The sequence below is a fragment of the Pongo pygmaeus genome, chromosome 20 (assembly GCF_028885625.2).
Source record: "Pongo pygmaeus isolate AG05252 chromosome 20, NHGRI_mPonPyg2-v2.0_pri, whole genome shotgun sequence".
Lineage (NCBI taxonomy): Eukaryota > Metazoa > Chordata > Mammalia > Primates > Hominidae > Pongo > Pongo pygmaeus.
In genome coordinates, this window is record NC_072393.2 from 38293684 (window position 1) to 38311789 (window position 18106).

The following is an 18106-nucleotide window of genomic DNA, read 5'->3' on the forward strand; positions in this document are numbered from 1 at the left end:
GATATTTTTGGATTTAGGTGTATGATGTTACATTTTCTGTTTATTCTCACTCTTTTTTGTTTCTTTTTTTCCCCTTCCCTGCCTTCTTTTGGATTACTTGAATAATTTTTATATTCCATTTGAATTTTTCTATTTTTTTTCTCTTGGTATTTTTTTTTTAGTGATTGCTCTAGGGATTATAGTATACCTACTTACCTTTTTACAGTCTACTGAGAATTAAATGTTTTACCACTTCAAGTAGAATGGAGAAGCTTTAGCACTATGTAGGTCCTTTTACTCTCCTCCCTCTATACTGTCTTACATATTACATGTACACACAATGAAAATGCCATCAACCAGTGGTGATCATTTTTGCTTTTGGTCATTAAACATATTTTGAAAGAACCGATGCAGAGATAATAGCCTGCGTACTCTGTTTAATCAGGTATTTTCCATTTCTGTTGCTCTTTCTTCATCCTTGAACTTCCACGTTCCCCTCACCTATCACTTCTGTCTGAGGAACTTCCTTTAGCATTTCTTTTAGACCAGTTTCAACAAGTGATTCTCTTAAATTGCCATTATCTGAGAATGTCTTATATTTTGTCTTCATTCCTGAAGGATGTTTTTGCTGGATATAGAATTCTGGGTTGATAATTTTTTTAAAAATTAAATTGCTACATCCTCCGGGCTTTCATGATTTCTGATGAGAAATCTTCAAACATTCAAATTGTCCTCAGGCTGGGTGTGGTGGCTCACATCTGTAATCCCAGAACTTTGGGAGGCTGAAGCAGGGGGCTTGTTTGAGGCTAGGAGTTTGAGACTACCCTGAGCAACATCGTGAGACCCCATCTTTACAAAAAATTAAAAAACTAGTTGGGTGTGGTGGCGTGCACCTGTGGTCCCAGCTACTCAAGGGGCTGGGGTGGGAGGATCACTTGAGCCCAGGAGGTCAACACTGCAGTGAACTATGATCGCACCATTGCCCTCCAGCCTGGGTGACAGAGTGAGACCCTGGTTCAAAAAACCCCAAAACAAATTATTATTCCTCTGTACATAATGAGGTGATTTCTCCCCTAGCTGCTTTCAAGATTTTTGCTTGGTCTTTGGATTTTAGCGGTTTGATTATTATGTGTCTGGGTGTGAATTCTTTTGAGTTTATTTTGTTTGGGGTTTGTTAAGTTGCCTGAATCTGAGTTTGGAAATAGAACAGAGGCACAGTGCTCCACTGCATTTTGGGGGATCCTAGTAGCTGGGATTACAGGCACCCACGACCACGCCCAGCTAATTTTTGTACTTTTAGTAGAGATGGGGTTTCACCACGTTGGCCAGGATGGTCTCGATCTCCTGACCTTGTGATCCACCCGCCTCGGCCTCCCAAAGTCCTGGGATTACAGGGGTGAGCCACCGTGCCTGGCCTGGTTTTGCTTCTTTGACTTCATCAGCACATTGTACAGTTGTTGACTCGGAAACACCACAAAAATAAAAGCTATGTGAGTGATCACTGTTTAGTTGTGTGGTCTGTGGCTATGGATACCCATGTACATGAGCATAAACATAAATATGTGTGTCTGGGAGTGTATTCTAGAATGTCTCCTCCCTTTTACCCTTGCCTCTGTATCCCTGACTCTTATTTCACTGTCAATACAGACAGTCAACAAAGGTGTGGACACACAGGCTGAAGGAGAAGGGAGCCGCCCATCCATGGACTTATTCAGGGCCATCTTTGCCAGTTCCTCAGATGAAAAGTCCTCATCCTCCGAGGATGAGCAAGATGACAGCGAAGATGATCAGGCGGGCTCTGGGGAGGCCAACTTCCAAAGCTCCCAAGACACTGACTTGGGGGAAACATCATCCATGGCTCGCAGTATGTCAGTATTTCAGACTCGGGGATCTAAAGGAGAAGACAGTGACTCTAGCACAGCTGCTTCTCTGTTTACTCTATAATCTTAAACTCGAATGATTAGCAATCAATGATATGTAATCTTTTATACGTATATAATTTTTTTTTTTTTGGAAACAGGATCTAGCTCTGTCCTCAGGGTGGAGTACAGTGGTGCAATCTTTGGCTCACTGCAGCTTCCACCTCCTGGGATCAAGCAATCTTCCCACTTCAGCCTCCTGAGTAGCTCGGACTACAGGCATGTGCCACCACCCCTGGCTAATTTTTGTATTTTTAGTAGAGATGGGGTTTTGCCATGTTGCCCAGGCTGGTGTTGAACTCCTAGGCTTAAGTGATCTGCCCGTCTCGGCCTCCCAAAGAGCTGGAATTACAGGCACGAGCCACCACGCCTGGCCAACCTTTTATATTTTTAATTGAGATGGATCACAGTTTTTTTTTTTTCTATTTGGTATATATCTCTGGTATATTTTTTGGATAGCTGTGTTTGATTTTCCAACTTATCCTAATTGAGAAGAATTTAAAAATAGTAAAAATTTCGGCTAGGCGTGGTGGTTCACTCCCGTAATCCCATCACTTTGGGAGGCTGATGCGGGTGGATCAGTTCAGGTCAGAAGTTCAAGACCAGCCTGGCCAACACGGTGAAATCCCATCTCTACAAAAATTAGCTGGGCATGGTGGCACACACCTGTAATCCCAGCTACTCAGGAGGCTGAGGCAGGAGAATCACTTGAACCTGGGAGGCGGAGGTTGCAGTGAGCCGTAATTGTGCCATTGCACTCCAGCCTGGGTGACAGAGCGAGACTGTCTCAAAGAAAAAAAAAGAAAAAAAAAATAACAATTTTATTTAAAAAGATAGCTTTTTTTTTTTTTTTTTTTTTTTTTGAGATGAAGTCTCACTCTGTCACCCAGACTGGAGTGCAATGGTGCGATCTCGGTTCACTGCAACCTCCACCTCCCGGGTTCAAGCGATTCTCCTCCCTCAGCCTCCCAAGTAGCTGGAATTATAGGCGTGCACCACCACACCCGGCTAATTTTTGTATTTTTGGTAGAGACGGGGTTTCACCATGTTGGCCAGGCTGGTTGCAAACTCTGGGCCTCAAGTGAACCATCCGCAGTGGGCTCCCAAAGTGCTAGGTTTACAGGTGTGAGCCACTGTGCCTGGCCAGAAATAACCACTGTAAACACTTTGATGTATAGTTTTCCTGACTTTTTTTTTTTTTTTTTGAGATGGAATCTCACTCTTGTCGCCCAGGCTGGAGTGCAGTGGCGCAATCTCGGCTCACTGCAACCTCTGCCTCCTGGGTTCAAGCAATTCTCCTGCCTCAGCCTCCCAAGTAGCTGGGACTACAGGCATGCGCTACCATGGTCAGCTAATTTTCGTATTTTTAGTAGAGAAGGTGTTTCACCATGTTGGCCAGGCTAGTCTCGAACTCCTGACCTCAGGTGATCCGCCCACCTCAGCCTCCCAAAGTGCTGGGATTACAGGAGTAATCCCAGTGCCCGGCTAGTCTTCCAGACTTTTAAAATTTTTATATCTCTTCTATCTGAATATATAGTAATCTGTTTAAAAGACAAGATTAGTAACGTGAATATGATCAGTAACGTGAATATGATCATTTATCTTCAAGGTTTTTTCTTTGATAATTTATTTTGAGTGAAACTTGTCTCCCGCAGTTCTCTGGGATGGGACATAGTCTTACACTCCTGATGGTTCGTAAGTTTTTTCCTTCTCAGATGGCCCTTTCTTGGGGACACATTTCTACTTTTCAGGTCTTAGGGGCCCTAGGCTATGTGCCCACAGGTGCACTCGGCACCCTGTACCTTAGCCCTTGGTGCCCTTGGTCGCAGGCGCCTTTATGTGACTGACTTCCAGCTCCGGAGTTCACAAGGGAAGCGCCGGGGTCTGCGCGTTCACTGCTGCATCCTTAGCACCTGGCAGGAGTGAAGTGGTGTGGGCAAGCATACGTTATCTGGAGGCAAAAGACATGAATGAAAGACTCAGAGACATTAACATGGGGCAGACGAATGACATGAACGCCCTGCTGTTTTTCAGCTCTCGTACCAGCACCCCAGGAGCCACCACCTTCCTTCCCAATACAAAAGATGCAGATAGATGAAAGAGAAGAGTTCGGCCCGCGGCTGCCTCCCGTCTTCTGCCCCAGTAAGTGCCAAGCCCTTTGGTTCACCCATTTGTATCAGTGTGTGATTGCCCTGAGATGGGGACAGTGTGACTTACAGCCGACCAAACATATGTGCTTGCTTCTGGTTTATGTGTTTTCAGTCACGTTTTAAACCCGTTGTCTCCACCTAGTGCCTGAAATGATAGTTGTTTCTGTACAGCTTCAGAGACCTCCAAACTTTATTTCCTTACCTGCCATATGTTTACAGGAGGGTCCTAAGTATCTTAAGTTTTGTTATAGAAATATAATTTTCCCAACAGAGCTTAAAGAAAAAGAGGCTGGCCGGGCGTGGTGGCTCATGCCTGTAATCCCAAAACTTTGGGAGGCCGAGGTGGGCGGATCACGAGGTCAAGAGATCAAGACCATTTTGTCCAACATAGTGAAACCCCGTCTCTACTAAAAATACAAAAATTAGCTAGGCATAGTGGCGCACATCTGTAGTCCCAGCTACTCGGGAGGCTGAGGCAGGAGAATCACTTGAACCCAGGAGGCGGAGGTTGCAGTGAGCCGAGATTGTGCCACTGCACTCCAGCCCAGGTGACTCAGCAAGACTCTGTCTCAAAAAAAAAAAGAAAAAAAGAAAAAAGAAAAAGAGGCTGCAGCCAGGCACAATGGCTCTAGTCGGGCGGGTGGCTGACACCTGTTATCCCAGCACTTTGGGAGGCCGAGGGGGGCGGATCGCTTGAGGTCAGGAGTTCAAGACCACCCTGGCGAATTTGGTGAAACCCCATCTCTACTAAAAATATAAAAATTAGCTGGGCATGGTGGTGTGTGCCTGTAATCCCACCTAGTAAGGAGGCTGAGGCACGAGAATCACTTGAACCTGAGAGGCGAAGGTTGCAGTGAGCCAAGATCGAGATCGCGCCACTGCACTCCAGCCTGGGTGACAGAGCGAGACTCTGTCTCAAAAAAAGAAAAGAAAAAAGAGGCCGGGTGTGGTGGCTCATGCTTGTAATCCCAGCAGTTTGGGAGGCCGAGGCAGGCAAATTACTTGAGCCCAGGAGTTCGATACCAGCCTGGGTGACATAGGGAGACTCATCTCTATTTAAAAAAAAAAAAAAAGGGCAGGCGCGGTGGCTCATGCCTGTAATCCCAGCACTTTGGGAGGCCGAGGCGGGCGGATCATGAGATCAGGAGATTGAGACCATCCTGGCTAACACGGTGAAACCCCGTCTCTACTAAAAATACAAAAAAATTAGCCGGGCGTGGTGGCGGGCGCCTGTAGTCCCAGCTGCTGGGGAGGCCGAGGCAGGAGAGTGGCATGAACCTGGGAGGCGGAGCTTGCAGTGAGCCGAGATCGCGCCACTTCACTCCAGCCTGGGCGACAGAGCAAGACTCCATCTCAAAAAATAAATAAATAAATAAAATTTAAAAAAAAATTAAGGCCAGTCACGGTGGCTCACGCCTGTAATCCCAGCACTTTGGGAGGTTGAGGCGGGCAGATTACGAGGTCAGGAGATCGAGACCACCCTGGCTAACACCGTGAAACCCCGTCTCTACTAAAAAAATACAAAAAAAAAAAAATTAGCCGGGTGTGGTGGCGGGCGCCTGTAGTCCCAGCTACTCGGGAGGCTGAGGCAGGAGAATGGCGTAAACCCGGGAGGCGGAGCTTGCGGTGAGCCGAGATCACACCACTGCACTCCAGCCTGGGTGACAGAGTGAGACTCCGTCTCAAAAAAAAAAAAAATAAATAAATAAAAAAAGAGAAATAAAAAAAAAAAGTATGCAAAATTGGAGGGGAATTGCAAGGAGAAGAGTATTTAAGACTCTTATATATTTAAAAAATTTTATTTGTTTATTTATTTATTTTTCAGACAGGGTCTCACTCTGTCACCTAGGCTGGAGTATAGTGTTGCTATCATAGCTCACTGCAGCCTTAGACTTCTGGGCTCAAGTGATCCACCCACTTCAACCTCCAACAGTGCTGGAATTACGAGAGTGAACCACTGCACCCAGTCAAGCCTCCTTTTTTTCTTTTTCTTTTTTTTTTTTTTTGAGACGGAGTTTTGCTCTTGTTGCCTAGGCTGGAGTGCAATGGCGCAATCTCAGCTCACCGCAACCTCCACCTCCTGGGTTCAAGTGATTCTCCTACCTCAGCCTCCCAAGTAGCTGGGATTACAGGCACATGCCACCATGGCTGGCTAATTTTGTATTTTTAGTAGAGATGGGGTTTCTCCATATTGGTCAGGCTGGTCTCGAACTCCTGACCTGAGGTGATCCCCCCGCCTCAGCCTCCCAATGTTCTGGGATTATAAGCGTGAGCCACCACATCCAGCCGCCAAGCCTCCTTTTTACTTTAGCTAATGTAGCAAATACAATAAAATGGTCCTCTCAGAAGTAAATACAATCTATCCCCCATTCCGTTCCCCAAATATCTGTCAACAACTTCAATTGAGTGCCATCTTAAATTGGCATCTCAAGTTAAAACATTTAGACTGGTTTATCATCTCTTTGAGGGCTGGGTTTACAAACATCTGTAACATGGCCCAGATATATAACTAACATAAAAATAGTAACATGGCCCAGATATATAACTAACATAAAAATATCATTATTCACTTTATAGTTTCCCATGGTGCCCACATTTGAATACTGGTTTGATTAGCTAACTGCTTTCAAAAACAGGATTAAAAAGCAGAGAAAAAAAGTATGAAGTTTTGATAAATTCCAGTGAATATATTTCTTATTTGCTATAGTTGTTCAGCACTTTTGTTTTATTTTGAGACAGAGTCTCACTCTGTCACCCAGTCTGGAGTGCAGTGGTGCAATCTCGACTCACTGCAACCTCCACCTCCCAAGTTCAGGTGATTCTCCTGCCTCAGCCTCTGGAGTAACTGGGATTACAGGTGCCTGGCTAATTTTTTGTATTTTTAGTAGAGACGGGGTTTTACCATGTTGGTCAGCCTGGTCTTGAAATTCTAACCTCAAGTATCCACCTGCCTCAGCCTCCCAAAGTGTTGGGATTACGGGCGTGAGCCACTGTGGCCTGGTTGTTCGGCTCTTTAATTTCAAACTGGTGTGTCAGCACTGGAAAGCCAAGTCTTTTATGTCCCTTTCCCATAATGTCTTCGATACCCTTGTAATAGTGACTTAATTTGGTCTATGGGTTATTCAGGGAAATGATTTTTGAAAAAAACTAGTGTTAAAAAAAAGTTTTGGGCTGAGTGTGGTGGCTCATGCCTATAATCTTAGCACTTTGGAAGGCTGAGGTGGGAAAATTACTTGAGTCTAGGAGTTTGAGTTCAGCCTGGGCAACGTAGAGAGATTGCATCTCTTAAAAAAATAAAAAAGAAAAAGATTAGCCTGGTGTGGTGGTGCATGCCTGTGGTCCCAGCTACTCAGGAGGCTGAAGTGGGAGGATCGCTTGAGCCCAGGAGGTTGAGGCTGCAGTGAGCTATGATCCCACTGCTGCACTCCAGCCTGGGTGACAGAGCGAGATGCTGTCTCAAAATAAATAAATAAATAAAAAGCTGGGTGCGGTGGCTCACGCCTGTAATCCCAGCACTTTATGGGGGCCAAGGTGGGCAGATCACCTGAGGTTGGGAGTTCGGGACCAGCCTGACCAACATGGAGAAACCCTATCTCTACTAAAAATACAAAATTAGCCAGGCATGGTGGCACATGGCTGTAATCCCAGCTACTTGGGAGGCTGAGGCAGGAGAATCGCTTGAACCTGAGAGGTGGAGGTTGGGCTGAGCTGAGATTGCACCATTGCACTCCAGCCTGGGCAACAAGAGTGAAACTCTGTCTCAAAAAAAAAAAAAATTAAAATAATTTTGGAAAAAAAAGAATGTTTTGGGAGATTGAATTTTGAAAAATCTGGTTGGGCATGGTAGCTCACACCTGTAATCCCAGCACTTTGGGAGGCTAAGGTCGGAGGATCCCTTGAGTCCAAAAGTTCGATACCAGCCTTGGCAACATAGGAAGACTCTCACTTCCACAAAAAAATTAAAAAATTAGCCGGGTATGGTGATACATGTCTGTAGTCCCAGCTACTTGGGAAGCTGAGGTAGGAGGATATGTGAACCCAGGTCAAGGCTGTAATGAGCTGTGATTGTACCATTGCCCACCAGTCTGGGTGACAGAGCGAGAACCTAAAAAAAAAAAAAGAAATAGGACTACAAAATTGCAGGCATCTGTTAACTGAGTTGAGAAAATATTCACCCTTACGAAACATCTTGAAACTTTTCTTTTTTTTTCTTTTTTTTTTTTGAGATGGATTCTTGCTCTGTCACCCAGGCTGGAGTGTAGCACGATCTTGGCTCAGTGCAGCCTCTGCCTCCCAGGTTCAAGTGATTCTCCTGCCTCAGCCTCCTGAGTAGTGGGGATTACAGATGCCCGCCACCACGCCCAGCTAATTTTTGCATTTTTAGTAGAGACGGGGTTTCACCATGTTGGCCAAGCTGATTATGAACTCCTGACCTCAAGTGATCTGCCCACCTCAGCCTCCCAAAGTGCTGGGATTACAGGCGTGAGCCACCGTTCCTGGCCGAAACTTTTCTTTAGGTGAAAAAAATTGATTTAATGCCTTTCACTGCTTCTACTATTATGAATTTTTTTGATTTAGTTACCCGGAAATTAATGACCTATGAAAACATTTTGGTCTGAATTTGGAGATGGAGAATTGAGGCACATGCAAATGCTTTAATGATTTTTAATGATTATATACATTATTATTATTTTTTAAAATTAGGTAGAGATAGGGTCTCACTATGTTGCCCAGGCTGGCCTTGAACTCCTGAGATCAAGGATCCTCCTGCCTGGGCCTCCCAAAGTGTTGGGATTACAGGCATGAGCCACCGCTCCCAGCCCATTATGTTGTTTTGATGGTAGTTTTTTCAGTGTTTCCACTTATAAGACAAATTCTTATAAAATATATTTTTGTAGAGAGAGGATGATATAAGAAGAGCTAACATTTAGGTGCCAGATTCTGAGCTTCGAGAATCATGGACATGGCCCTGTCTAGTCTAGTCTGTGTCCCTAAAAGGATCGGGATTCTTATTGTCCCCATTTTATAGCTGGGGAAACTGGGCTTGGGAGAGGTTAGACGACGTGTGAAAGATCACATTGCTGGCAGCAGAGCTGAGTTCCAATTCTGGTCTGTTTCTGAGCTTATCTGATGATGTTGAATTACAAAAGGCTTTGTGGGCTTTCTGCTCTGACTTTATCTGCATCTGGCAGCTGGGGTCATGGCAGGATACTGATTGGATCACACAGGTCTTTGTTGAAGTCTCTGGCAGCTTTCTAAATACAGCTCTGCAAGGTGGTGTGCTAATCTGTTTCTCAGTGAGGCAGAAGCTAATCCGAGGGCAGGAGTTCTTCCTCAGTGTTAAGCATTCCATCTACACAAGATGCCTGATTCAGCAGTTTAGGAGCTTACTTTGGATAGTCTTTGTTTTTGCGCTATATAGGTCCTGTGTTTATTACCTTTGTGTTTCAGATGCTCGTCAGACACTTGAGGTTCCTCAAAAAGAGAAACATAAAAAGAATAAAGACAAGCACAAGGCCAAGAAAGAGCACAAGCGGAAGAAAGAGAAGGTGAGAGACTTGTGTGTACCCCAGGATCAGTGTGGGGTGGGACCCGCTGGTCAGCCCCCAGGAGTGTCATATACAGCAGCTGAAGAGCGGATCTGGTGGCCAAGTCACAGTTCTCCCTGAGACTTAACAGAAATGTTGACATTCAATGCAAACGCGTGATTTTTCAGAAACATTTTCTTTTGCACTTAAACCCCCCCCCCCTTTTTTTTTTTTGAGATGGAGTCTCACTCTGTTGCCTAGGATGGATGGAGTGCAGCTGCAACCTCTACCTCCTGGGTTCAAGCAATTCTCCTGCTTCAGCCTCCCGAGTAGCTGGGACCACAGGTGTGCACCACCACACCCGGCTAATTTTTTGTATTTTTAGTAGAGACGGGGTTTCACCATGTTGGCCAAGCTGGTTTTGACCTCCTGACCTCAGGTGATCTACCTCCCAAAGTGCTGCGATTACAGGCATGAGGCACCATGCCCAGCCCTTAAAAAAACTTTTTTTGTGAACATTAAAAAGCAGAAAAAAGGGCATTTAGGGATCTTAGAGCAATGGGTATTAAATAATAAAACGATTTATTTCTTATTTATTCAATATTAAGTGAAGATATTATTTTCAGCATTTCTCAGCTACTTTGTCTTTATTACAGTTTGAGATTTTAGTCCGTCACTTGCCATTTGAAGTAAAAGAATTCGAATGGAAGACAGGCATGTGCTTCCACAGTTGACGTCTCTTATTTCATCATCCATGTCTTCTTTTGGGTTACAGCACAGGCTTTTAATTAGGTTAATGTTCTTCTTGGGTACCCAAAGTAGTCTGGGCTAGCAGCTGAAGAAATTAGAAACAGTTTCCTTACTGGCCACCAGAGGGAAGCACTCCCATGTATGGCGGATGACGGGCGTTCCCTCCTAGTGAAAGGAAGAAAATGTGTTCCGACCAAATCTGTGTGTCCTTACCAGTGTATCTGCTGTTCGGTAACCTTCTGCCAGTTTCTTCCTTGTGGTTTTCCTGGGTGCCCATCATCCTGACATGAAGTTTCTCAGGGGCCTGACAAAATAAACAAGTCAGGTTCACCGGAGGTGGCACAGGTCACCATGCATGAGATGTGTGGTGTCACATCTTATGACACCAAGTGTTACAATGGGTCCTGTCTGCGCCTCCTTGGTTCTGCTGTATCTGTTGCTGGAGGCGCAGCTGGGTCAGGGTGTGCAGTTGAGAGTGGCACAGCCGTCTGCCCTGTGCTGTCTTGTTAGGCTCTCACTCTCACTCACTCTAAATGAGGTTTAAACATTTTTTTGAATGACTCCACTGCAGCCTTGTTAACCTTTCATTGTATTGAATTAAGGAGAAAAAAAGACATTTGTTTTCCCCCACCACTATTTATTTTTTTACAGAAAAAGAAACACAGGAAGCACAAACACAAAGGCAAGCAAAAGAATAAAAAAACAGAGAAAAGTAGTAGCTCCGAGAGTTCCGACAGCAGCGACAGCCAAAGTGACGAGGAAACTGCAGATGTGTCACCCCAGGAGCTGCTGAGACGGTGGGTAGTGGGAGACAGAGGGTTTTTCAGAAACCTTTAGAGGCTTACTGAGTGCTTGATGTGTTTGCTTAGAGGCAAATATCAGAAATGAGAAATTGGTAGGCCTGGTGCAGTGGCTCATGCCTATAATCCCAGCACTTTGGGAGGCTGAGGCGGGAGGATCGCTTGAGCCCAGGAGTTTGAGACCAGCCTGGGCAACGTAGTGAGACCCCATCTCTACAAAAACAAACAAACAAAAAAACCAAATTAGCTGGGCGTGGTGGTGCACACCTGTGCCTCCAGCTATTTGGGAAGCTGAGGTGGGAGGATCTGTTGAGCCCGGGAATTGGAGGTTGCAATGAGCCACGATCGTACCACTGCACTCCAGCCTGGGTGATAGAGCAAGACTCTCTGCCTAAAAGAAAAAAAAAAATGTGTGTATTAACTAGGCTTTTTAAAAAGTTTGAATATCTAATTATGTAAGTGATATGTGACTATATTATCATTACGAAAATTCAGGCCGGGCGCGGTGGCTCATGCCTGTAATCCCAGCACTTTGGGAGGCCGAGGCGGGTGGATCACAAGGTCAGGAGATCGAGACCATCCTGGCTAACACAGAGAAACCCCATCTCTACTAAAAATACAAAAATTAGCTGGGCGTGGAGCGTGTGCCTGTAGTCCCAGCTGCTGGGGAGGCTGAGGCAGGAGAATGGCGTCAACCTGGGAGGCGGAGCTTGCAGTGAGCCGAGATTGCGCCAGTGCCTTCCAGCCTGGGCGACAGAGCGAGACTCTGTCTCAATTAAAAAAAAAAAAAAAGAAAGAAAGAAAATTCAGACCTTACAGCCAATGCTTAAAGGAGCCCTGACCAGTTCTCCAAACCTCTACTTTCTCCACAGTCACTTCTGCCATCAGTTTCATATGTAACCTTTAAGACCTTTTTTGTGCAACCACACACACACACATACACACTCACATACATGGACACACATACACACTCACATACATGGACGCACATACACATTGTTTGTTTTTTTTTTAGACAGAGTCTCGTTCTGTCACCCAGGCTGGAGTGCAGTGGTGCGATCTTGGCTCAGTGCAACCTCTGCCTCCCGGGTTCAAGCAGTTCTCCTACCTCAGCCTCCTGAGTAACTGGGATCACAGGCGCCCGCCCCCACACCCAGCTAATTTTTGTATTTTTGTATTTTTTATTTTTTTAGTAGACACAGGGTTTCGTCGTGTTGGCCAGGCTGGTCTCAAACTCCTGACCTCAAGTGATACACCCACCTTGGCCTCTGAGTGCCGGGATTACAGGTGTGAACCACCATGCCTGGCCTATATACAGATTTTTGTGCACATTTTAAATATAAGTAATATAATTTTATATAGCATATATTTATAGGGTATGAATTTTATTTTATTTTTTGAGACAGAGTCTCACTCTGTCACCCAGGCTGGAGTGCAGTGGCCTGATCACAGCTCACTGTAAACTCTGCCTCTCCGGCTCAAGGGATCCTCCCACCTCAGCCTTCAGAGTAGCTGGGACTGTAAGTGTGCACCACCACACCCAGCTAATTTTTTTAAAAAATTGTTTTTTTTGAGACAGAGTCTCGCTCTGTCACCCAAGCTGGAGTGCAGTGGCACGATCTCGGCTCACTGCAAGCTCCATCTCCTGGGTTCACGCCATTCTCCTGCCTCAGCTTCCTGAGTAGCTGGGACTACAGGCGCCCGCCACCACGTCCAGCTAATTTTTTGTATATTTAGTAGAGACGGGGTTTCACCGTGTTAGCCAGGATGGTCTCAATCTTCTGACCTGGTGATCCGCCTGCCTCGGCCTCCCAAGGTGCCGGGATTACAGGCATGAGCCACCGCGCCTGGCCTAAAAAAATCTTTTTTGTAGAGATGGGATCTCCTATGTTGCCCAAACTGGTCTCGAACTCCTGGCCTCAAGTGATCCTCCTGCCTCGGCCTCAGGCGTGAGCCACTGCGCAGGCCTACTCTTGCCAGTTTTATCTTTATTGGGAAGAAGGGTATTGTGTGAACTCTTTGAGTGTCTGGCTTCTGAGATTCCTTCAGATGATGGTAGGCATCAGTGAGGGGCTTGTAGTCATTGCTGTGGAAGATTCCTTCTTGTGAGCACACCACGGTGTGTTTATCTCTTCTGTTGTGTGGATACTGGGTTTTTTACTTTGAGGCTGTGGAGCAGGGATTTGCAGCCAGTGTGACCCAGCTCTGTTTCAAATAGAACTGCCACGAACATTCCTATATGTATGAAATTCAGATTTAGGCCAGGTGCGGTGTCTCACATCTGTAATCCCAGCACTCTGGGAGGCCGAGGCAGGTGGATCATGAGGTCAGGAGATTGAGACTATCCTGGTTAACACGATGAAACCCCAAACCCCATCTCTACTAAAAAACTAGCTGGGCATGGTGGCACGAGCCTGTAGTCCCAGCTACTCAGGAGGCGGAGGCAGGAGAATCGCTTGAACCTGGGAGGTGGAGGTTGCAGTGAACCGAGATCGTGCCACTGTGCTCCAGCCTGGGTGACAGAGACTCTGTCTCAGAAAAAAAAAAAAAAAAAAAAAAAGAAATTCAGATTTAAGACTGACAACTTGGGGGCTGGGCGTGGTGGCTCATGCCTGTAATCCCAATACCTTGGGAGGCCAAGATGGGAGGATCACTTGAGCCCAGGAGTTCAAGACTAGCTCAGGTAATATAGGGAGACCCTGTCTCTATAAAAAAATTAAAAAAAAAAGACAACTTGGATGCTTTGGACCCTGGAGTGAATGTATTTTAGTTCCTTCCCAAGGGTCATGCAATGGATATGGTAGGTGAGTGAAACTGAGATTAAAAATTGCTTGTATTCTCAAGGCTAAATAAGACTAGGGAAAAAAGTTGCTTTTATAAATGGTCTTAATGCGAGGTGTTGGTGAGTGAGTCTCTGTGTGTTTTCAGGGTAATAGAAGAAGCATTTTAAGAACACAGATTGGCCGGGTACGGTGGCTCATGCCTGTAATCCAGCACTTTGGGAGGCCGAGGCGGGCAGATCACGAGGTCAGGAGTTCGAGACAAGCCTGGCCAACGTGGTGAAACCCCGTCTGTACTGACAACTTGTGGGCTGGGCATGGTGGCATACACCTGTAATCCCAGCTACTCTGGAGGCTGAGGCAGGAGACTTGCTGAAACCTGGGAGGCGGAGGTTGCAGTGAGCTGAGATCGCACCAGTGCACTCCAGCCTGGGCGACAAGAGCGAGACTCCATCTTGGGGGAAAAAAAAAAAAAGCACAGATTAGGCAGTACTTCATTGTGGGTTATTGTGAGTGCATTTTATAGGTGCAGACATGCTGCTGTGATATGGGGAGGCCTGGCATTCTCAGCCTTCACGGAGCTGTTTGGTTTTTCATTTCCTAGCTAACTTTCCATTTCTCTCTTTTCTATTTTCTTTTCCAGGCTGAAAAGTCTTCCGCTAAGAAGGCAGTAATTGAATGCTGCCCTGGCTTGTCCTAGAATCATTTCTCCTCCATGATGGAAGCCCAGTGATTGTTCAGTTAACGTGTTGTACAGAGTGTATTTATATGTAAATTCCTGCTGTAAAATAATTTTTAAAACCTTGACATTTCAAAGACTGCCTTGAAAGGTCGCAGAAATTGATTTCTATTTTTAATTTCAGTTAGTGTCGGGGGAAAAAAATCCAGACTGAACAGTTTAATTAAAGTGGAATTTTTCTATTTTCTTCTTGATTTTTAAAAAATTTCCCGGGACGTTAAAAAAGAAGTTAAAAGTGAAGGCTTCTCTCTGGTTTTGTGATGAAGACAGTCTGGACTCACTGAAGGACAAGCGTGTGAGAGGGGGTGGTTGCGGCCTCTCCTGCTGTTTCTTGGGAGTGAAGCTCTTCCCTCTCCGGGTGGCTGGGTTGCTGTTGGTGCCCAGGAAGCCCCATGGGAGGGCAGAGCCAGGGCCTGGCAGGGGGCCTCAGCCTCTCAGGGTAGATGTCACTAAAGTGTCTGAGACAGGCAGGGAAACCAGGCAGGAGAATGTGCACCCACAGCCTGGGTTACACGGCTGCAGCTCCCTGCTCTGAGGCCACCTCATGTGTACCAAGGAGACCTTTTTGAAAAATAAAGTGCAGACCAGGTGTGATGGCTAATGCCTGTAATCCCAGAGCTTTGGGAGGCCGAGGCGGGAGGATTGCTTGAGCCCAGGAATTCCAGACCAGCCTGGGACACATAGAGACCCCTGTCTCCACAAAAAATAAAGTACTGAGCATTTGTATTTTACATTATGAAAGTAGCATCATAGATCACAACAATTTTAAAAGCAGAAAGAAGGAAGCGGCCGGGTGCGGTGGCCCATGCTTGTAATCACAGCACTTTGGGAGGCCGAGGCCAGCGGATCACTTGAGGCCAGGAGTTCGAAAACAGCCTGGCTGACATGGTGAAACCTTGTCTCTACTAAAAATACAAAAAAATTAGCCAGGTCTGGTGAGCATACATATGCCTGTAATCCCAGCTGTGTGGGAGGCTGAGGCAAGAGAATCCCTTGAATCCCGGAGGTGGAGGTTGCAGCGGATCACTTGAGGCCAGGAGTTCGAAAACAGCCTGGCCAACATGGCGAAACCTTGTCTCTACTAAAAATGCAAAAAAATTAGCCAGGTCTGGTGAGCATACATACGCCTGTAATCCCAGCTGTGTGGGAGGCTGAGGCACCAGAAACCCTTGAACCCTGGAAGTGGAGGTTGCAGTGAGCCGAAATTGCACTACTGCACTCCAGCCTGGGTGACACAGAGGCTCTTGTCTCCACCAAAAGAAAAAAAAAAAAAAAAAAAGGAAGAAAATCACTTTTAGTTTTATCATCCAAAGATGACACCCTTCAATATTTTGAATAATTCCACCCTGTCATTTTCTAGCTATGGGGCTGTTATCTGACTGGTGGTAGCATTTTATTCCCTGTCACTGTTGTTGGGGTTGTGATAGATATTTCCCTCATGCTATTATAAATGTTGTAAACCCACCCCTAATAACTGCATCTTATTTCGTGCAGGGGCTACCCCATAACTTACTGACCTTTTCTGTTTTGTCATGAAGTGGGTTGGCCAGGAGCTGTACCCAGGCAGAGGACATGAAGAAATTGCCCTGTGACAGGAGCCGGGGAAACTACAGGGGAGGGCTGGAGGCTGGGGTGCTGGTTTTGCTGGCTCAGCCTGGTTCCCAGAATGCAAAGCCCATTTTTATTTTTTTTGCAACCTCCACCTGCTGGGTTCAAGCCATTCTCCTGCCTCAGCCTCCCATGTAGCTGGAACTACAGGTGCACGCCCCTATGCCCGGCTAATTTTTGTTATTTTTTTTGTTGTTGTTAGTAAAGATGGGGTTTCACTAAACCTGTTGGCCAGGCTGGTCTCCAACTCCTGACCTCAGGTAATCCGCCGGCCTCAGCCTCCCAAAGTGCCGGGATTACAGGCGTGAGCCACCGCGCCCGGCTGCAAAGCCCATTTTTCTATAGGTAACCTGTGCTGCGCCGGGTTTCACTGGTTTTCACCCAGCGAGAGAGGAGGCAGCGAAGTCGCGGGCCCAGCGTAGCGCGCGCCTCCGAAGGGCTTGGTGCGGGCGCGGGCGCGCGGCACCACCGTTCCCATCCAGGCTTGCAGGCGGCCACCGGCGGGCCAGGCTTCGAGATGGCCTCCCCGCCGCGGTGCTCCCCGACAGCCCAGGACATGGAATGCAAGTTGCCGCCACCCTCGGCCCCCGCCAGCGAGTGTCGTCCCGGCAGGCTGTCCTGGGGGACCCTGGCGAGGGCCTTAGGCCGCTTCAAGCTGACGATCCCGCGCACGCACCTGCTGGCCACCGTCGACCCCCTGGCCTTGGACAGGGAACCACCGCCGCAGCTGTTGCTTGAGAAGCACCAGGTGCCGGAGAAATTGATCTGGGGCGACCAGGAGCCTCTCTCCAAGGTCAGAACCGCCGTTGGGGTGAGGGGGCAGTGGCCTGTTCCCCACACGGGAGGAAGGCGCTCGAGCTGTCGGGGGACCCATGGAAAACCCACCTGGCTTCACCAGGACCCCCAGCGAGGCCTTAGGCCCATTCCCCCATCTGTGGTACATCCAGTGGGCAAAGGTCAGACACAGCTGAGCAAGGCCTGCTGGGGATGCCGGCGGGGGCTCCCGGTACTGCCACCTGCTGGGGAACCAGGACTCTTCGCTGGGAAGAGGCTCTGCTCCACCACGTGCACTCTGACCCCACCTAGACCTTGGAGTCTCCGTAGGGCCACCCACAGTGATGCTCCTAATTGCAGCCCAAGGGTCGGTGGCTCAGCTCTCCCCGTCCAGGAGATACAGTTAGCGTCAGAAGAAACGGGAAACTCAGAATAATAATTAAAAATAATAATAACAATGAATTGGGCCAGGCAAGGTGGCTCACACCTGTAATCCCAGCCCTTTGGGAGGCCCAGGTGGGAGGATCACTTGAGCCCAGGAGTTTGAGACCAGCCTGGGCAACATAGTTAGAGGGCGTCTCTACAAAAAATAAACTTAGCCCAGTGTGATGGGGCACACCTGTGGTCCCAGCCACTTGAAAGGCTGAGGCAAGAGGATCCCTTGAACCCAGGAGTTTAAGGCTGCAGTGAGCTGATTGTGGCACTGCACTCCAGCCTGGGCAACAGAGCGAGACTCTGTCTCCAGAATATATATATATATGTAGAGAGAGAGAGAGAGAAAGAAAAACTGGCTGGGTGCGGTGGCTCATGCCTGTAATCCCAGCACTTTGGGAAGCCGAGATGAGCAGATCACTTGAGGTCAGGGGTTGGAGACCAGCCTGGCTAACATGGTGAAACTCTTTCTCTACTAAAAATGCAAAAATTAGCCGGGCGTGGTGGAGCGTGCCTGTAATCCCAGCTACTCTGGAGGCTGAGGCAGCAGGATCATTTGAACCTGGGAGGCAGAGGTTGCAGTGAGCCGAGATCATCTCACTCTGTCTCAAAAACAAAACAAAACAAAACCAAAACCCAATAAAGAA

General features: G+C 47.1%; 2 protein-coding genes across 3 annotated transcripts in view; both read left to right on the forward strand.

Moving 5' to 3' along the window:
- GPATCH1 (G-patch domain containing 1) overlaps positions 1 to 14827 on the forward strand; it is a 49893-nt gene extending 35066 nt beyond the window's left edge. For both annotated transcript variants that reach the window (XM_054464683.2, XM_063658632.1), the window contains 5 exons: positions 1627 to 1843; positions 3933 to 4040; positions 9500 to 9597; positions 10978 to 11123; positions 14550 to 14827. In XM_054464683.2, coding sequence (XP_054320658.1) covers positions 1627 to 1843; positions 3933 to 4040; positions 9500 to 9597; positions 10978 to 11123; positions 14550 to 14580 — 600 coding nt within the window. In that variant the 3' untranslated portion in view covers positions 14581 to 14827. The remainder of the gene's footprint in view (positions 1 to 1626; positions 1844 to 3932; positions 4041 to 9499; positions 9598 to 10977; positions 11124 to 14549) is intronic.
- Positions 14828 to 14942: 115 nt separating this feature from the next.
- The window catches only part of WDR88 (WD repeat domain 88), a 46689-nt gene continuing 43525 nt past the window's right edge, over positions 14943 to 18106 (forward strand). The window contains exon 1 of the mRNA XM_054464684.2: positions 14943 to 17046. Coding sequence (XP_054320659.1) covers positions 16771 to 17046 — 276 coding nt within the window. The 5' untranslated portion in view covers positions 14943 to 16770. The remainder of the gene's footprint in view (positions 17047 to 18106) is intronic.